Source organism: Eubalaena glacialis, chromosome 4 (assembly GCF_028564815.1).
Source record: "Eubalaena glacialis isolate mEubGla1 chromosome 4, mEubGla1.1.hap2.+ XY, whole genome shotgun sequence".
NCBI lineage: Eukaryota > Metazoa > Chordata > Mammalia > Artiodactyla > Balaenidae > Eubalaena > Eubalaena glacialis.
This window is the reverse complement of record NC_083719.1, coordinates 72985810-73003998: the sequence shown is the minus strand read 5'-3', so window position 1 is coordinate 73003998 and position 18189 is coordinate 72985810. Positions and strand designations below refer to the sequence as shown.

The 18189-nt window shown below is 36.2% G+C and overlaps 1 protein-coding gene across 1 annotated transcript in view; it reads right to left on the bottom strand.

The window, feature by feature from the left end:
• The window catches only part of ADGRV1 (adhesion G protein-coupled receptor V1), a 560722-nt gene that overhangs the window by 333995 nt on the left and 208538 nt on the right, over positions 1–18189 (bottom strand). The window contains exons 74-78 of the mRNA XM_061188957.1: positions 16290–17395; positions 12556–12673; positions 11528–11699; positions 6191–6433; positions 1852–2259 (exon numbers count right to left, since the gene is read on the bottom strand). Of these exons, the coding sequence (XP_061044940.1) occupies positions 1852–2259; positions 6191–6433; positions 11528–11699; positions 12556–12673; positions 16290–17395 (2047 nt within the window). The remainder of the gene's footprint in view (positions 1–1851; positions 2260–6190; positions 6434–11527; positions 11700–12555; positions 12674–16289; positions 17396–18189) is intronic.

Here is an 18189-nt window from a genome sequence, read left to right as displayed (position 1 = left end):
TGAGGAAGATGCTATTGTTATTTTGCTTTGTTTCCAGATAAGGAAACTGAGGCAGAAAGAGGATGCCTAGCTTTTCCAAGGAGACAGAGATGATGAACGGCCAATCCCAGGAGGCACCTGTGACAGCCACCTTTCCCTGACTCAAAACATCCCCCCATTTGCTCGTCCTAAAATAACAACACAGACTGACTCAGTCTGCAGACAATTCAGTCAAAATTACTGCAAGCATGAAATACAAAACAAGGTAGGAAAATATAGAACCAAGTCTAAATCATCATTCGTATGATTATAAAATAAATCAACTGTAAAAAATAATTCTTGAAATATAAGATATATAATATTAAAAAGTATATGATAAAAAGAAATATGCTGGATGTAAATAGCCATTTTACATAAACAGCAATGAAAAGAACTCCCCAAATTATCAAAACTGTCTTATGAAAAAGTGGAAAACCTGAATCAACCACGGGGAAAACTTTAAAAACTGTCAGGAGAGGAAAAAAAAAGGGGGGACGTTTATGGGAAAGGAGGGTCTATCAAACTTTCACAGAAGAAATTATTCCTGTGGTTTTTCAAGTGTCCTAGAACACAAAATTAGAGGCAATGCCTCCTGACTTTTGTTTTACCAAGCTTCAATGACCTGGAAACCAAAACCCAATGAAATTAAAAATTTGCATATCAAATCCAGTAGTCTTAAAAGACAAATACTATTATTAAAGCAAATGACAGCGTTTTAAATAATTTTCATTGCACCATACCTAGGAAAATCAAGGGATAGACTATTATGTCATGACAAAAATTTGCCCAAAACCACAGCTGAGTTTCATCCAGAACATCTTTATAGTGAGTCATTTAAGGCTGTTGCTCTCTTTAGCACAGTAGCTGTTTCTACTGAACATAAATAAGGAGTCACTTCTACTACTAACTAAACAATAACTAAGATTTGTTGAGCTCTTCCTATAAAGAAATATATAGCATAAAGCAGATTCTGTTTCAAACAAGTTAGAATCTGAGGGATAATAAAACTTACAAATATGAAACAATTTCACTTAAAATACAAGACCTTATAGAATGACATTGTATCAGTACTTGGAAGTTCTATCCTGTATTCCTGAATTCGAGGATATTTTAGAGCACATATGAAGTACATATGGGACATAAGAATGGTTGCCAGATAAAGTATAGGTGACTCTATTTGAATTTCAGATAAGCAACCAATAATTGCTTGATATAAGTATGTCCCAAATAGTGCCTATAAATAAAAATATTTATTTTTATTTGTGATATACCTATAATAAAAAATACATTCATTGTTTATTTGAAATTCAAAGTTAATTGGGCATCTTGTATTTTATGGTTAAAATTTCAACCCTACCATGAGATTATCTACATTTTCAATGCCGGTTTCATTATTGTCTTATTCTAATTATTATATGTCTAAATCATGAAAAATTTTTACATTTTATGGATATGCCAGGCCCCTCTTAATAGCTATTTTTCCCAATTTTTGTTATTATAAATAACGTTGAAATAAACATTCTTGTTATACATATATTTGCATAAATATTCCCCACACCTATTAGCGCTCTCTTTTTTTCTTACTCTCCCCCCCCAGTTTTATTGAGATATAATTGATATATAAGCATTAGGTGTCTTTTGATTTTGCTTGTGGTATATGCAAAGAGAAATTTTGTTTACACTTTATGTGGCCAAGTTTATCAATCATTTCCTTTATGACTTTGGGATTTTGTTTTATGTTTAGAAAGAACTTCCCCACATAAAGTAAATTTCTATGGAAAAAAAATGTATGAAGCAGTGTTGCAACTGCTAACATTTGCGAGGGCTTCTTACCTTGTCTATTAAATACATCACAGCACTGAGCTGTTCATCTGTGCTCTCCGTTGCCACTTTCGCACTGATGCTGTGGAGCACCCTGCTGAGAATGTCACCATCCAGGGGCTGCTGCAGCTGATCCGCAAGCCCCCAAAAGGCCTGAGAAGCCGCATCAGAGACAAGAGTGATGTTAGCAGTCCCATACACTTTATCAATTCTGGCACCACCTTTTGGGTCAAAAAGCACAATCTGGAAGCGTTTAGGAAATGGATTTAAAGACCCTGTCTCTGGTGTTAGGATGACATCCAATACGGTGTTTCTCTGGCCAGGTTCAAAGATCAACATGCCTTCAGTTCTCACAAAGTCTTTCCCAGAAATAGCTGGAGATATGAGAGTACGACCGGTTGTCTCAGCACTCCTTAACTCCTAGAAATTAAACAACACCACTTAAGTGAAACTATAAACCTCTGATCTTGTCCTAAACAAATTTTATTTCTCCTAAACAATCTGATGGGCCACAACAATGTTACTATTAAAACAGGAGGTTTTATACTTTTTCTAATTTCCTAAAACAAATTAGAGAGATAAATACACATCATACAGTGACGAGATCAGGAAAGACGGATGCCTTAGAATAGATCAAGAAAGAGAATTAGAAATGTCACTACTGCCTCACAGAATTTCTCCAATTGTGAGCTTACTAACAATTTGAAGATATTCAGAGGCATATATGCCCAGGGGTCAGATCATGTATGTCCATTATACAAAGTATGGCAGGAAGACACTGGAGGATTCCAGCAGGAGAGAGACACACTTTATTTCATATTTTCATGAGTATTCTGGCTCTTGTGGATAGTTAGGCTGTAGCAGGGGATGAGGATGGAAGCAGGAAGAAGAGATAGAACGTTTCTACATTAGTTCCTGCAAAAAAAAAAACCACAAACGGTAGTTTAGGTTGTATAAGTAGAAAGACTAAGAAGTACTCAGACTGGGAATATATTTTGAACGTAGAGTCAGCAGGACCTTCTGATTAATTCAATGCTGGATGGAGAGGCGAGGAGGATGAGGAGAACTCCTGGCTGTGTGCCTGAATGAAAGGCAGTAAACTGGGGGGAAACAGCGCTAAGGGAGAAATCAAGAGTTATGTATTATATATATTAAGGCTGAGATGCCTTTTAGACAATTCAAACAAAGATGTCAGGTAAGAGCAATCAGGTATATGAGTCTGGATCCAGGGCAGTGAGGAGGCTAGTGATAAAAATTCAGGAGTTCTCATTTTATAGATGATATTTAAAGAAAACAGGTATGGATGGTCTAGCCTAGAGAGTAAGTCTAGGTGGACGCCAATATTTATTGGTCAGGAAGACCAACACAGGCAACAGGAAGGAGCTGCCAGAGAGAAAAGGGTTAAGAGTAGGAAAGTGTGGTGCTCCAGATGCCCAAAGGAGAAGAGCACACATCCAGAAGGAGGAAATGACCAAGTGTTACAAAAAGTGAAAAATCAATGAAGAAAAAGGGTTTTCAAGAGCCTCTGCAGCATAATGGTAGGGGAAAAAAGCCTTGCTGAAGGCAACAACACAAAAGTCTATTGGCTTCAGAATGGAGAAATTAAACTATCCACTGGAATACCATATAACAGGAAAAATGAAAGAACTATACACATTAGCACACGTATTTCTCAAAAACATTGCTGAGCAAAAAAAGCACACCGTAAGACAATACAACTGGAAGAATCTCATCTGCATAATTTCCAAAACAGGTAAACCTAAACAGCATATGGTATGTGGTAAAACTATAAATAAAAACAAGGTAATAATTCATCATGTAATATAGGATAGAGGTTATCTGCAAGATGGGGAGAGGTTATTCTGCAAGGAAAAAGCAGGATGGCATCAGAGAAGAGTTCGTGTCAGCTAGTTTTAAGATCCTGATTAAGCTGGATTTCTTAAGGTAGGTGGTGATGATTTTATTACTATAAACTGCACATATACATTCTGTTCACTATTTTCTGGTAGAATTTATTTCACAATTCAGACATTTAAAGGAAATGGAACAATCAAAATGTTCTTGTGTTTATAAAATACATATAACAAACACAAAAAAGAAGCACTATGCAATTTAAAAGCAACAACGAAAATCAACATAGAAATCGCCTTTGATAGAATAAGCAATGTGAGAATAAGAAGGAAAGGCATATTCTTTCTTGAACTTGTGGGCTTTGGTCTAGTACACATATATACAAATGAAATATCTGGAATTGGTTTTCAAATTTGGCTTAGAAAGATAACTGGAATGAGTGATATTTTCATTATCTCAAATCCTTATATCCCTTAACTTTAGATCACAAATATGTAGATATAAGGGAACTTATAGTATTTATGTACCAGGAATGCTGACCTACCGAAGGGTAGGTATGCTACGGCTATTGTTTTAACTACATTATTAAAATCTGTTTAAAGTAAAAGCAAAATTAATATCACTGTAACAGAATAGCAACTTGGTCCATAATTATTTTCTCATCCTTGTCAGCTACTGGAAACTAGAATTATATGACTTTCTCTTCTAACAATATGCCTAGCATTGAGAGAGAAAATGCAGGGGCAATGAAGCAACAGGAAAATAAAATCATACCAGAGAGGTAAAACTTTTATTTCTAATTTTTAAAATTAAACTTTTTATTTTGAGATAATTATAGATTCACATGCAGTTATAAGAAATAATAAAGAGTGGTCTCCTGTGCCCTTTACCCAACATCCCTCGTTGGTAACATCTTGCATTATTATAATATATCACAACCAGGATATGGACGTTGATACAGTAAAGATACATTTTCATCACCACAGAGATCCTCTATGTTGATTTTTATAGTGTTATAAAAATGCTATGAGTTACATGCTAGTGACAGCATGTATTTTGCAAGGAATCATTTGTGGATAATCTAGAAAGAATATAAATAAATATGATAAGAGATATTGGCATTCACACTCTTATTTTGGCATTTTCAACTCCCCTTTCAACTGAGTGTGTGAACTAAAGTATGCCTCAAATCTTTGTATCCCTTCTTCCAGTCTTCCACTCTACAAAGTAGTGAGCATATGATGATATATATTTCATGGGAGAAGAAGGAAGCACATAGTTTTTTTTTCTCATTTCTCTTACCATCTTAAATGCTTAAAAGAAAAAAATGCTAAAATCTCCATGAATCGAAGTACTTCTTTTCACGTTTGTACTATTTCAATGTTATTTAGGATGGAGTTTATTTCTAGAGTCTCATATGATATAGAGTGTCGTCTTCTCACCTGCCAAGCTGTAGACTTTGTCATAAAGACAACTTTTCTGCCTGGCAAGCTTCCAGGACAGCTCACTACCCACAGCTCCAGTCTTAACCTCAGATCCCTGACTCACATGATTGCTACAGCAAACTGGCTGCACAAATGTTGTATTTTATACACAGAATGTTCTATGTGTTTGAGCCACTCAACAACCAAAGACATACTAAACAGCACTTTGTATAAAAAACAGAAAACAACTTTGATACCTTGAGGCCTAAAGTGTCATCAGCTTTGAAATCTCGAAACCGGGGAAATGGTAGCACTGTCCGGAATGGTAGTTTCCAAACTGTGGGGTTTTGGGAGTTATATGAGTCAAGGGGAAATAAGAGAGGGCTAAGGTGGGCAAGCTCCAACCTCTACAATCATGCTTGAAGAAAAGTAGATGCACACTTTTGCTTTAATATGTTAGAGTTTTGCTCCTAAAACAAAGTTTAAAACATAATGCTCGAAAGGTGTAGCATGTTGTGTGGACCAGCCCCAGGCTCTAGTTGCTTAGCGTTTCGTAGCATTACTCTTCTGAATCCCTGGACACCCACCTGCTCCCTCTCTTTCACTTGATGTCACCTAATATGATGGATGTGAAAAGTGGCTGTGAGACCTCATGAACTCATGGATTTAAAGAGACATAAAGATCAGTTCGTGTTTGAAGTCCTGAAGAAGATTTTCAACTAGTTCAGGTAAAAATCAGAACAAAGACCCATACTTTTTGTTTCTGGTCTTATACAGTTTCATTCTGAAGAAATTTCAACTCTCTACAGATTTTATAGAACAGATTTATGTAAGACGCTTTGCACTGTATAATCAACTTTTCCAAAAGATAAAAAAAGACAAAAGACTATCATTTTAAAACATGATCTAAGTGAAAAAAATTGAACTGTTTCAAGGATAAAGCTTAATGTAATAAATATAATGTGAATTATGATGGTAATTCAGAAAACAATATATCAATTCTTCTCTGTTTCATTATACATGCTACAGTTAAAGAAGAAAACCTTACTGTGTGATAATACATACTGCATGCTCACCTGGGTGCTGAAGTTAACAGACATCATTAGTCCTGTCCCAGAGTCTCTGGCCACCTGCAGACTGATTAGAGTGGCCTTCTTATGAGCCACCGGCAGCCGAGAACCCACAGAGAAATACACGAGACTTGGAGGTTTATCACTCTGTAATAATTTAATCTGTGCAAATCTGGCACTATTGTTTATGGCTGCTCCAGCAGTTACTTCATACAGTTCCACAAAAAAATGCATTCCAACTTGAGGTATCTGACAATGAGATAAAAGGAAAAAAAAAAGGATGATTACTAATAGATTTCTATTTTAAGATAATTCTGATATTAAGAAATAGTATTATTCATATACATTATTACAGAAATAAGTATACATCTAGAGATACATTCTGTATAATTACAGAATTAAATTCTTATGTTAGAGTACCATGAGATTTATTATTTTTGGTCTTTCTTTAATACCTTTACTCTCTCTGGGTGAGCTTCTTACTAGAAAATCAATGTCAGGAAGCAATCTATGCATACTTCAATAAACAAAAGGATACATAAGATATATTCGTACAATGAAATCTTATCTAGTAGTTAAAAAAAATGAACTATTTCGATATTTTTCAACATGGGTGGGTCCAAAAACATGATAATGAGTAAAAAATCAAGTTGCATAATGATATGTATGGCATGCTACAATAAATGTAAAATTTTAAATTACATAAAGCTTACTACATTTTGTTAATGGATACATATTTATTTAAAGAGTAAAAAGGAAAATAAGACACCATGATGGTAGTTATCTCAGATGGAGGGGTGGCAATGGGGGTAGGGCAGGGTGTGGAATTGAAAAAACATGGGATAGGAGTGAAAGGGAGCTTCAACTTTGTAAGGTTTTATTTTTAAAGGGTTTTACATAAATATGACCAAATATTGATAAGAGTTAATTTAGTGATTTTATGTATTTTTCAAAATTTCCCTAAATTCTGTATCAAGAAATCTAAATTTAGTCTGTTGGTTACAGTTTGCTCATGTTTTACCTCGGTTCTTTCTCAACAATCTCAAATAATTTTTCAAAGCCTGAATTCAATTCTATAACATACTGTCAATCACCTGTTTTTACTTACTTGCTCTTACACAATAATCTAAAAATCTTAGCAGCATTTTTAGCTTCCTAGCATAACTCCAAGAGCTAAGCTGAAGCATTTTCAACTGTGTGTATCATTGTCTAATTTGTTATAATGCATTTTTATTTATCAGCAAGGACCTTGTTCATCATTTGTTTTGTGATCCTTTTAATGAGAATCATTATGTCATGAAGCAATACAACAAATTCTTTAGTATTATTCAAAATGAGTTGCTTCTTAGTAGCACAATAAATGAACTTAATCTCTTTTTATTGTCTGAAGAAACATATTTAGTTTTCCTGTGGTATATATTATGTTTTAACTTTTGCTGATCAACTCTCAGTAAATATTGAAACGAAGGTAAATGCACTCTTCCCGCTTTTGAGAAACTAAACTTGGCAAATACAATAAACTGAAGCACTAGAAAAGTATGGATAACTATATTCAATAACTATTATTCCCTAATGGCCAATGAGCTTGAATTCACAATAGTTTCATTTAACTAAGGATTTCAGCATATTACATTCCAACATACTCCTGTCTTTGTTTTTCAGCATAATATTTCTTCTCATTGTGATGATGATTAAAACATTACTTATAACTACTTTGAGTCAAAAGAATATGTTATAATCTAAGTAAGGAACCATGCAAATTGAACAGTGTGCAGATGGGTGCCAACACATAATTAGAAGAGACAAAAGGAATCTTCCAGTCTTACAACAAAATACTCTATTCAAACAATATGCCTGAAGTATATTGGGAAAGCAAAACTCACAGATCGTTATCTGAACCTCTCTGGACCTAAATATGACTGGAGACCTCACAAGAACTCAAGTTCCTTTCCTAGTTAGGGCAGCAGCATTCCAGGATGATCTTTTGCTCAACTAGTATAAAATAATTTTTCCTGGGCCCAGACCTGCTCAGAAGCAAACAAAGTAATAATGAAATAATGTCTTAAATACTTTTAAAAAATATTTGCAACAAATGTTTAGACAATCTGTTTGGTTTAAACAGATTTTGTGGGCTAAGAAATGCATTCTAAGTTAATTAACTATGACCTTTATACATTTTGCTAGTACAGAACCATAAGACAGAACCACAGAACAGTAAGATACCCAGCAGGGAAAGGGTAAACGGACTGGAATTCAAAAGATGAGTTCTAATCTTTGCCAAGTAATTGACCTGGGGAAAGTTACTTAAATTCTTTATAACTTGAAAATGAAAATTTTGAATAACTATAGGGACGATAATTAGAGATATGATAGAGTAGAAAAACTTTCAGTTGAGCGTCTTTAGGAGAAACCATCATCAATCAGTGGTGTAACTCTACAGATGAAAGCGTGCATTGCGTTTGCTGTGTTGTTTTGTTGTCACTCCCCTGCCACCGGCATTGATGTGGTGACTACTCAAGTCACTGAATCACCTCGGGCTCTGTTCCCATCCATTCTGAATAATAGTAACCCTCCCTTGTGAAGGGCCAACTCCTTGCCAAGAACCGTGTGAAAAAACCTCTTAGTCATTATCTCACTTAATCTAACAGCCCTATTATTAACTCAACCAAGTCTGGGAAGCTCAGGAAGGCTAAGCAACTTGTCTAATGTTACCCATTCATTGCGGTGCGCGGGCTTCTCATTGCGGTGGCTTCTCTTGTTGCGGAGCATGGGCTCTAGGTGCGCTGGCTTCAGTAGTTGTGGCTCATGGGCTCAGTAGTTGTGGTACACGGGCTCTAGAGCTCAGGCTCAGTAGTTGTGGTGCACGGGCTTAGTTGCTCTGCGGCATGTGGGATCTTCCCAGACCAGGGCTTGAACCCGTATCCCCTGCACTGGCAGGCGGATTCTCAACCACTGCGCCACCAGGGAAGCCCCTTGAAAACTTTTTAAAAGAAAATTCTTGGAATTTCCCAAGTTTAAAAAAAATCAGTGGGAACTCAATATTTTAAAAAACATATTTTCTAGCTCCGTCACTACCAAGATGGCTCACAGCAGCATCTCTGTCAACCATGAACTCTCATGCCTATCTCCAGAACATACATTCAGATCTCTGAAACTCTTTTTGATGAAAGAAATCAAGTTCTTAGACGATAGTCGATTGGATGTCTTAGAGCAGGAAAAATCAAGATGGCTCTAGAACACAGGTTATTGCTATAAAGCAAATAAGCATCCAGAGATTTTTAAAGCAATATGAAAAGACAAAAGACTAGCTTAATAGATCTTTCAGTGTCCATGACATGACTATTTGAGTAGCAAAAAGAAAAGCCTTTAGTAAGCAATTAAAATTAGTTGAATTTGAATCTATAATGGTACTTAAAGGAGAAAAGTTATTGTAATGTATTAAAAAATGGTTAAAATGAAAAATGTGAGTATAATAGTGTGTACCTAATATTTTATTAAGTTTAATGTGTAGGAGAATGTTAACATATCAAGACAGTTATATCTTTTGTTAATTATATATTCATTTATTAAGGAATGATAAACATTCTTCTCTTTGTATGTTAGTAAAGAGTTAATAAAAAATGTTAATAAAACAATTATTCCTAGAAAAAGTAAGAATTGCACCAAAAATAGGAATAAATTATTAGGACCTGTGAAACACATACAAATGAAGATGAAAACAAGTAAGAAGTTAAAGAGTACTGTTGGTCACACAGAAGTTGAAAGATGATGCAATTGTATGTTTGTTTGAATACGATAGAACAGATGAACTCCAGAGATGCACTAAGATCACAGATTTATCTCATTTCTTATGAGGTAAAGCCTCTAGGTTGCCTTCTTAAATATTAACACGATATTAACAAGGCAGGTCTATCTTTCCAATACCACTAATAGACCAGCTCCATGTTCAGCAGTGACAGGGCAATGGTTAAGTTAAAGCTGGTACTGCAAAATTTAAAGAACAAATCATTCTGAGGAAAACACATGGTGTTGAAAAAATTAACTTGTAAAGCATGAACTTAAAAAAAACATGTTGATCTCATAAGTCAAGTCATAAAATGGACCCCAATCAGATGACCAGCAATTCTCATTTGAAACAGCTTCAGACAAGCACCAGGACCTGTGGTCCTAACAAAGAACAAAGACCTCTTGATAACCAAGAGCATGTAACCTTAAGTGATCTGAGACGATTATTCTTTCTCTTCTGGAACCAATAAAATTACTACAGTTCTGGGAAGGTATGAAAATATGTATCACTGCAATCTTAGAGAAGATCAATATAACTGTTTCAGTAATTCTCAGAAAGTGAAAAAACAAGTAGAGAAAAAATGAATAAAGAGTTAAATCTACAGCGTTGTTATTTAGAATGAGTTTAAATATAGCTATACATTTGGAAATAATTTTATTTGTGCAATGCTTTTTCTGCTGTTTAGAGTGTTTGGCATGTACAAAGAAATCATGATACTTTTGAACATTCATAATATTATGGCTAGTTTTTGTATAAATACTTGAGTTTAATAAATTAAGTAGTAGACAAAGAACAAATACTACTGAGTGCTCCTTAGGCATTAAAGTATCATGAAATAGTCATTAAAAAAAGCCACACATGATTACTAAGTGACTAAAGCTCTGTTAGGTCATCAGTGACCGATACCGTTTGAATAATGGAGGTTCCTTTAGAAAGAGGGGGGAACATCTGGCTCCTGGGTGCCATGTGCAACATGAACCAAAAGAAATTTATCCAAAGGCTCATCAAGCATGGCCTCGGTGCTTCTTCAGTGGGTCAGAACTGAACTCTCTAGAGAATGAGAGAACTTTCATTCTGGATGAAATCTATGGGTATAACATGATGTGACCAAATCTATCAATATGATAAAAGCAAAAAACTAAACATTCAGAGTAATCAGAGATATTAATCTGGCTGAAAATGACTCAAGGGATCATTCACACAATGAGCAGGTGGGCCAGGAAGAATCGTGGAAATGACAAGAAACAGAACAGAGAAAACTGATGAGCTTTTTTTTTTAGCACTGAGATACAAGCTTTTTTTTTTTATTACTGACTTACAACATTGTGTAAGTCTTAAGTGCACAAGTGATGAGATTATTTACAAAAATTCATAATGTAATAAATTCTAAGTGTGACATCTATTGCTCATCTAAGAGATTTAGACATTATGGCTAGGCGAGACACAGAGAATCTCCGCATAAGCAATGTGTAAGTTTCAACAAAGTGGCTTTAAAATGATTAATTGTAAAGAAATATAATCAGAATTTGCCAATACTGTGTCTCATAGTGTCTTACCTTCCCTGGTTTGAGCTCAATGGTGATAAAGCACTTTGTCTGACCCGCTGTACAGACTGTGGTCCCTGACACAGACAGAAATTCATCTATCAGGTTCACACCATCTTTTTGGAGCACAGCAGCTGTTTTGTTAAACGTGACTCGCCAAAAGACCTTGACATCTTCAAAGGCTCTAGGAACAAAGCAAAACCTATGCAAATGCAGTCACAGAGTGCATTATTCCTGTAGCTAATGCAGAATGTGTTATCACTGTGCCTGAGTGTACCCCTTCATCCAAAGCAGAGCACTTACTCTCCCACTGATAATGTCAAAAATAACCAATTCTCCCCACTACAGTTAAGAAATTAAGGCCAGAGTTTACATGGCATTTCTTTAACCACACTTTATTCAGTACTAATTAAGTATTTACTGAACTATGATTCCTGATGCTATGTACCAGAAATATGAACATAAAAATTATAGAGAACCTTTGCCTTCAAGTAAGTGTTCCTCATTTGTCTTTTAACAAGAATCCTTCTAAAGGAAAAACACTACTGCCAAAATGGTTGTTACTATAAAAATAAAGGGCAAGAGATGACCTACATTTTCAGAGAATATTTAGACCCAAAATGGAAAACGTAATACAAATACATGTACATGTATGCATACCAAGTGTATGTACATGATGAACACTCATGGATACTATACTGTACTAGGTTGCAAGCAAAACGTTGGTAATCCCAGTCTCCCTAACAGTAAATGGTTGCATATTCGGAGTGATCAGAGAATAGTAAATACGATGAAGTGATGACTTAACATAATCTAACATCTGTATGGTACTTTATAAAGCACAAAATGTTAAGACAGCCCCAAGTTATGTTCATAAACCAAGCGTGTTAAATCACAGATTAGGAACTAGAGCATCTGAACACTGACATGCCAAATTCCACCCCACCTTCTTCTACCAACATTTCATCCTGCCTCTACCATTTTATGAATTCAAATTAGATACACAGGATGTTACACCTTCAACATATATATAAACATACCTGTTTGGCTGCCTTGTGACAACAAGATGCAGTCTGCTCATCTCAGCTCCTTCACGAAGCTCCAATCCACTCTGGGACTCCTCACTGAATCCTATGATGCCATTGTGAAGATCACTCCCTGAAAAGAAAAATAGAAGATTATAATATACTTAAGACTTTAAAAGATCTCCAATGCTTCACTCATCTTTCCAGCTCAGGTGGTATAAAACCGAGACATTCACAAGTGAATGGGGTGGGGAGGAGCTACAACATTGAACGATCTTTACTAAAAACAGATTAGAATCAAAATGATCACATCAAGATAGCTGACACTTTGAGAACGGAAGACTAAAAGAAAGAAAATATCAAATCCTGCTCCCCATACTGACAACAGGCTCACCTCTCTCTGATGAGGCTCTACCTTTTATTTCATAGTCCTTGATGCTACTGTTTAAGATCAGTGCATCCTGACAGAATATAAGTTCTACTGAGAAGCAACTGTTTTATTTACTGCTGTATCCCTGGTACCAAGAACAGTGTTTAATAAATATTTAGTGAATACATGGACTTCATCTGACTGTTTACTCTTCTATAAGAGAGTTGACCCAAAATACCATTTATGTTTCACATTTGGTTATTTTCCCCAGAGAAAAACAGAACTATTAAGGAACTCTTGAGAACCTCTGAGTAAAAGAAACTCCTCTGAGCAACTCTTGAGGTTACAGGCACCATCATTCTACAAAACTGTGTTTAAACTGGAACAAACCTAGGGCCCACACTACACTGAAACAGTCACTCCAAATCCTTGCCAAAATGTAAACTAGCTTCTCAGACGAGAGAAATACCAATAAACAGTTCCTGCTGCTTTCTATTTCTCAATGACTCAGTTTTGCAAAGTGATCCTAAAAGCTATGATCCAAAGCAATCAGCCTCAAAAACCATTTGTACCCCTCACCCTGAAACCTGACTCCTGAGATTCCAAGTAGACAGGACTTCTGTAAGGAAACAGAAAACCACTGAACTGTCCCGAAAGGGGAAAGCTAGTGGTTACCAGCCCCTATTTTGCAGGTCTGAAGTGTGAGCAAATGCGGAGCCCATGGCTTAGGGACATGGAGGTAATGGACCACTTTTGTCCTGGTGCCTCATGTGTGTTTTGTCTTAGCCAGATGCCCATCCTCATCCTCACCAATTAATCACTACAATCGCTTCTTAGCCCTGCATCAGAACCAGACCTCAATTTTTTTTTCTTCAGCAGCAACTGTTTTCTGGTCACTTTTAATGGGAATTTGGTCTCTCAGTTAATAATAGATTATAAGCTTCCCACAAGCAGAACCTTCATTTTCTTTTTCAATGCAATAGCAACTAGCATGGTTCTAATGAGTATAATACTTCCCTTGCCACATCTACAATAATAAAGTTGATGTCAAATTTCCAGTAAAATGAATCAAAACTTCTAATGTGCCAATGATCAAAAACAAAACAAAATAAACTATTTTCCCCTGATTTATCTTGAAAGTTTGTTCTAAAATCTAAATGTAAGATTATGAAGATTAAAGGTAAGAGGAATAAAATAAGAGGAATCAGCAAAATTAATGATATAGTTAAAACAGAAATACTATGTTAAAATAAAAAGCCAGGTGAGGAGGGACTTCCCTGGTGGCGCAGTGGTTAAGAGTCTGCCTGCCAATGCAAGGGACACAGGCTCGATCCCTGACCCGGGAAGATCCCACATGCCGTGGAGCAACTAAGCCAGTGCGCCACAACTACTGAGCCCATGCGCCGCAACTACTGAGCCCATGCACCGCAACTACTGAAGCCCACGTGCCTAGAGCCCGTGCTCTGCAACAAGAGAAGTCACCTCAATGAGAAGCCCATGCACCGCAACGAAGAGTAGCCCCTGCTCGCCACAACTAGAGAAAGCCCACAGCAACAAAGACCCAATGCAGCCAAAAAAATAAAATAAAATAAAATAATTTTTTTAAAAAGCCAGGTGAGGAGAAAATGATAGGAACATTCACAGACAGAGTAAGGGAACTTAGGGTACATGACATGCAAAAGTGCTGGTGAATTACATCATGTAACACTAAGAGGAGCCAATCATTTGCCAAGTATTTATGATGCCATGTTAGGTAGGGAACTTCTCATTAGAGAACTTCATCGAGGCTCAACTGAGTGACTGATAAGTTAGGCTCAGAGCTGATAAATGGGAATTTGTCTGGTGAGTTAGGCTCAGAGCTGATGCATGGGTAGGCACTGGTACGCCATATTGATATAGTATCAGCACACCATATTGGTATCGTTGGTATGCCAAACTGACTGAGGAGCACTTCCATTCCAGTTGGAATACAGCTGCTGTCTTGAGCCCCCAGAGAACCCTCTGTCACCACCCTAACCATTATGAGATCTCCCTGTGATCCAGCAACTAATGGGGTAATGTTTGGGACAGCAAAAAGCCTCCAGCAACCACTGTGATTGGTCTGTGCCTCTGTCAAACTAATTGCTAAATACTTTGATTGTCAGCTCTGGTCTTATTCAAATAAATGTAATAAAATATTTATTTCATGGAATGGGGGAGGAGGCTGCTGAGTGCCAAAACAATTTTAATAGAAATATATAGATGGCATTAAGCTAATGTGAATCAAAATTCGTAAGTAACTTGGAGAATAGAATTTGACTTTACAATATTCAATAAACTGAAGGAATAGGAATAAATGACAATTCTAATTGGTGTAAATTTGCAGGGTAGCATAAATGAGATGATGCTGGGTATAAAAGTTACACAATTGTAAAATTATGACTGAATTATAACTGAATGGCTAAAACAAATAAAATTCTAGGAAGCACCAAATCCTAAAAGGGGATCATAAACATGCTTATTCTAAATATTTCCTTTTATAAAAAATAAAGCATAAACACTAAATGATTTAGTCATTCCTCAATTAATGGTTGAGCTGGGTCAAAATATAGGCTTCATAACTTTTAATTTTCTTTTCACTGTGTTTTACCATAGTGTCATCTGAAACTCTAAAACACTGTGTAAAACTCATAACTGTTTGTATGAAAGAGTGGAGTAGGTAAGAATCATGAGACAGCCTTGTCAATACTCTAATTACAGTAAGGTATTGACAAGCTGAGCTAAGCCACTTAAAGAAATATAGTATGATTTCAGAGGAAAACTGCAAATTATCACCAAAAAATTTTATAACATGCATGAGGAACTCTATATATGCACACACCTCCCCAATAGTACAAAACTTACATAAACTGCACTGGTTCAAAAGCAGAACAAAAGGAAATAGTTTTAATATATTTCCCAACAGATATAAAGAATTTTCTGACAATGAGATCTTAGACTCTGGGACAGATTAATGAAAGTGGTTGGGAAATTCAGAATGAGGTTTCAAAACAGGACAGGCAATCATGTTTGGGTGATTAAGTATATTTCAGAAGAAGTACATGAACTTAAGTATTTTTAAGGTTTTCCCTTTATTGTGAAAGTACAGATTTATAAATTGTTTAATTGTTTAGCTGGCTCTGAGCTAAGTGACATTTACAGTCCATTAAACTCTAGCCTGGCACCTCAGAACAACATCATGAGTTTATGTTATGGGTTCATGCCATAGGAAAACAAAATTTTAATGATTCACTATGAGTGAGTCAAGTAATTCACCTTCTTAAATTAAAGACAGAATGATCTTATTACAAATTCTGTACCACAAAAGTACATTTTTAACTCCATCACTCCAAATATATACCTGTAATAATGATTATGGCAAAAGCTGCAAACCCACTATCATCCTTTCCCTTCACAATCTGTGCTCCCCCTTGTGGGTCTGTGAGAAACACGTAGAAGAATTCTTGTCCCTCAGGCTCATCATCATCCAAAATTTGAACCAATACTTTATGTTCTCTTTCTCCATCTACAAATGCAAGGATAAGAGCTTGCTCTTCAAAATCTTCTTCTTCAGTTGCCCATGTTAGGTTGGAAATCCCATGGATGTCAGGAAAGGGCAATGCATTTGGTTCCTTCTGAGCAGATCTTTCACCAAAAGTCTTAACTGTTATACTGACATTGCCAGTAGACCCACCAGTTCTTCGGACGAGAACTTCTGCGGCGCTAAACGTGCCATTCTTCATTTCTTCTTCGACGTAAACAACAGATGGCCCAAGACTAAATGTTCCATGAATGGAAACATCTGCAGTTACAGTGGGCACATCAGGCTTCTCAGACATAGCAGACGTACCAGGAAGGGTGACAAGGTTCTCAGGGATGGGAGACACACCAGTCGCCTCAGTAACAATGGCAACCACTTCGGTTGGCTGTGGGATGGCAGTTATCTTGGTTGTGTCAGGGTGTGTGATGGAGGAGTCGGTTTTCAGAGGAAGAGCTGTGTCCGCTGCTATAGCCACAGTTGTCTTGGGGAAAGAAACATCCATTCCTGCCAGGTCATCATTATCCAATATTGTGATCACTGCCACACTGAAATCTAGATTCAGGCGAGGTCTCCAATTAGCATCAAATTTTTGTAATCCTTTAATTTCTACTGAAGTTAGATTAATGTAAAAAACTTCTTCTATCTCAGGAAGCTCGTCATCAATAATAGTTATGTCAAAATCAACCTCAGCATGGAGTGTTCGGAAAAACAGCTCCCCATTCTGAACAGGCTCAAAGTCTTCCAGGGGCTTTGCCCTTCCTGCAGTTGTCTGATAGGAAACTTTAATAAGATCCCCGTGGAACCCAAACAGTCTTTGTACATGTAATCTGATCATCTGTGTATCCTCTGACACTATGATATTTCTTGAACTAGGGGAAAATTGAAAGACTCCCATTGGTTCAATTTCAGCAACGGTGAAACCTGATCTGGAAAAAAAAATTAAACCATGAGAGAACTGATGAAAAATAGGAATACCACTGTAGAGATTCACCTTTCACACACTTAAGATACTGCTCATGAGGACATCTTAAAAATGACATGCCCTTTCAAATTCCATAAAACCCTCTTTACTTATTGATGAATATACCAGAGCACAAGAAAGGTAAGAACAGGAGCTGCAGTCGCAGGTGATAGGACCTAACAAGGTCTATATATATATATATGTATGTGTATATATATATATATATATATATATATATGTGTGTGTGTGTATATATATATATATATATATGTATATGTATATATATATGGAGAGAGGAGGGGGGCAATGCCTGGCCTAGGGTAAGCACTATAAAACTGTTAGCCTGAATCACTTTGCTGTACAGTAGAAATTAATACAACATTGTAAATCAACTATACCTCAGTAAAATAAATTTAAAAATAAGAAATAAAAAAAACCTGTTAGCTATTATTGTTATTGTTAAAGGTATGTGAATTTGTTAACCTAAAATACATTGTGCCCAAACACTTTTTGAATGGCATATGTATAATCAAAAGCCATATTGGATTCCACCAACCAATATCTCCCATACATAAATATATATACAAACACACTTGAACACACACTGGTTTTGCCCACACATTTTCCCCGGTTTCCAAATAAGTAAACTAAAGAACAGAAAGATCAAGTAACTTTCCCAAAGTCACAAAGAAAGTAAGTGACACAGCCAGGATTAAACCCAGGAGTCTGGCTCTAAGATCTGTCCTCTGCTGTTCTGAT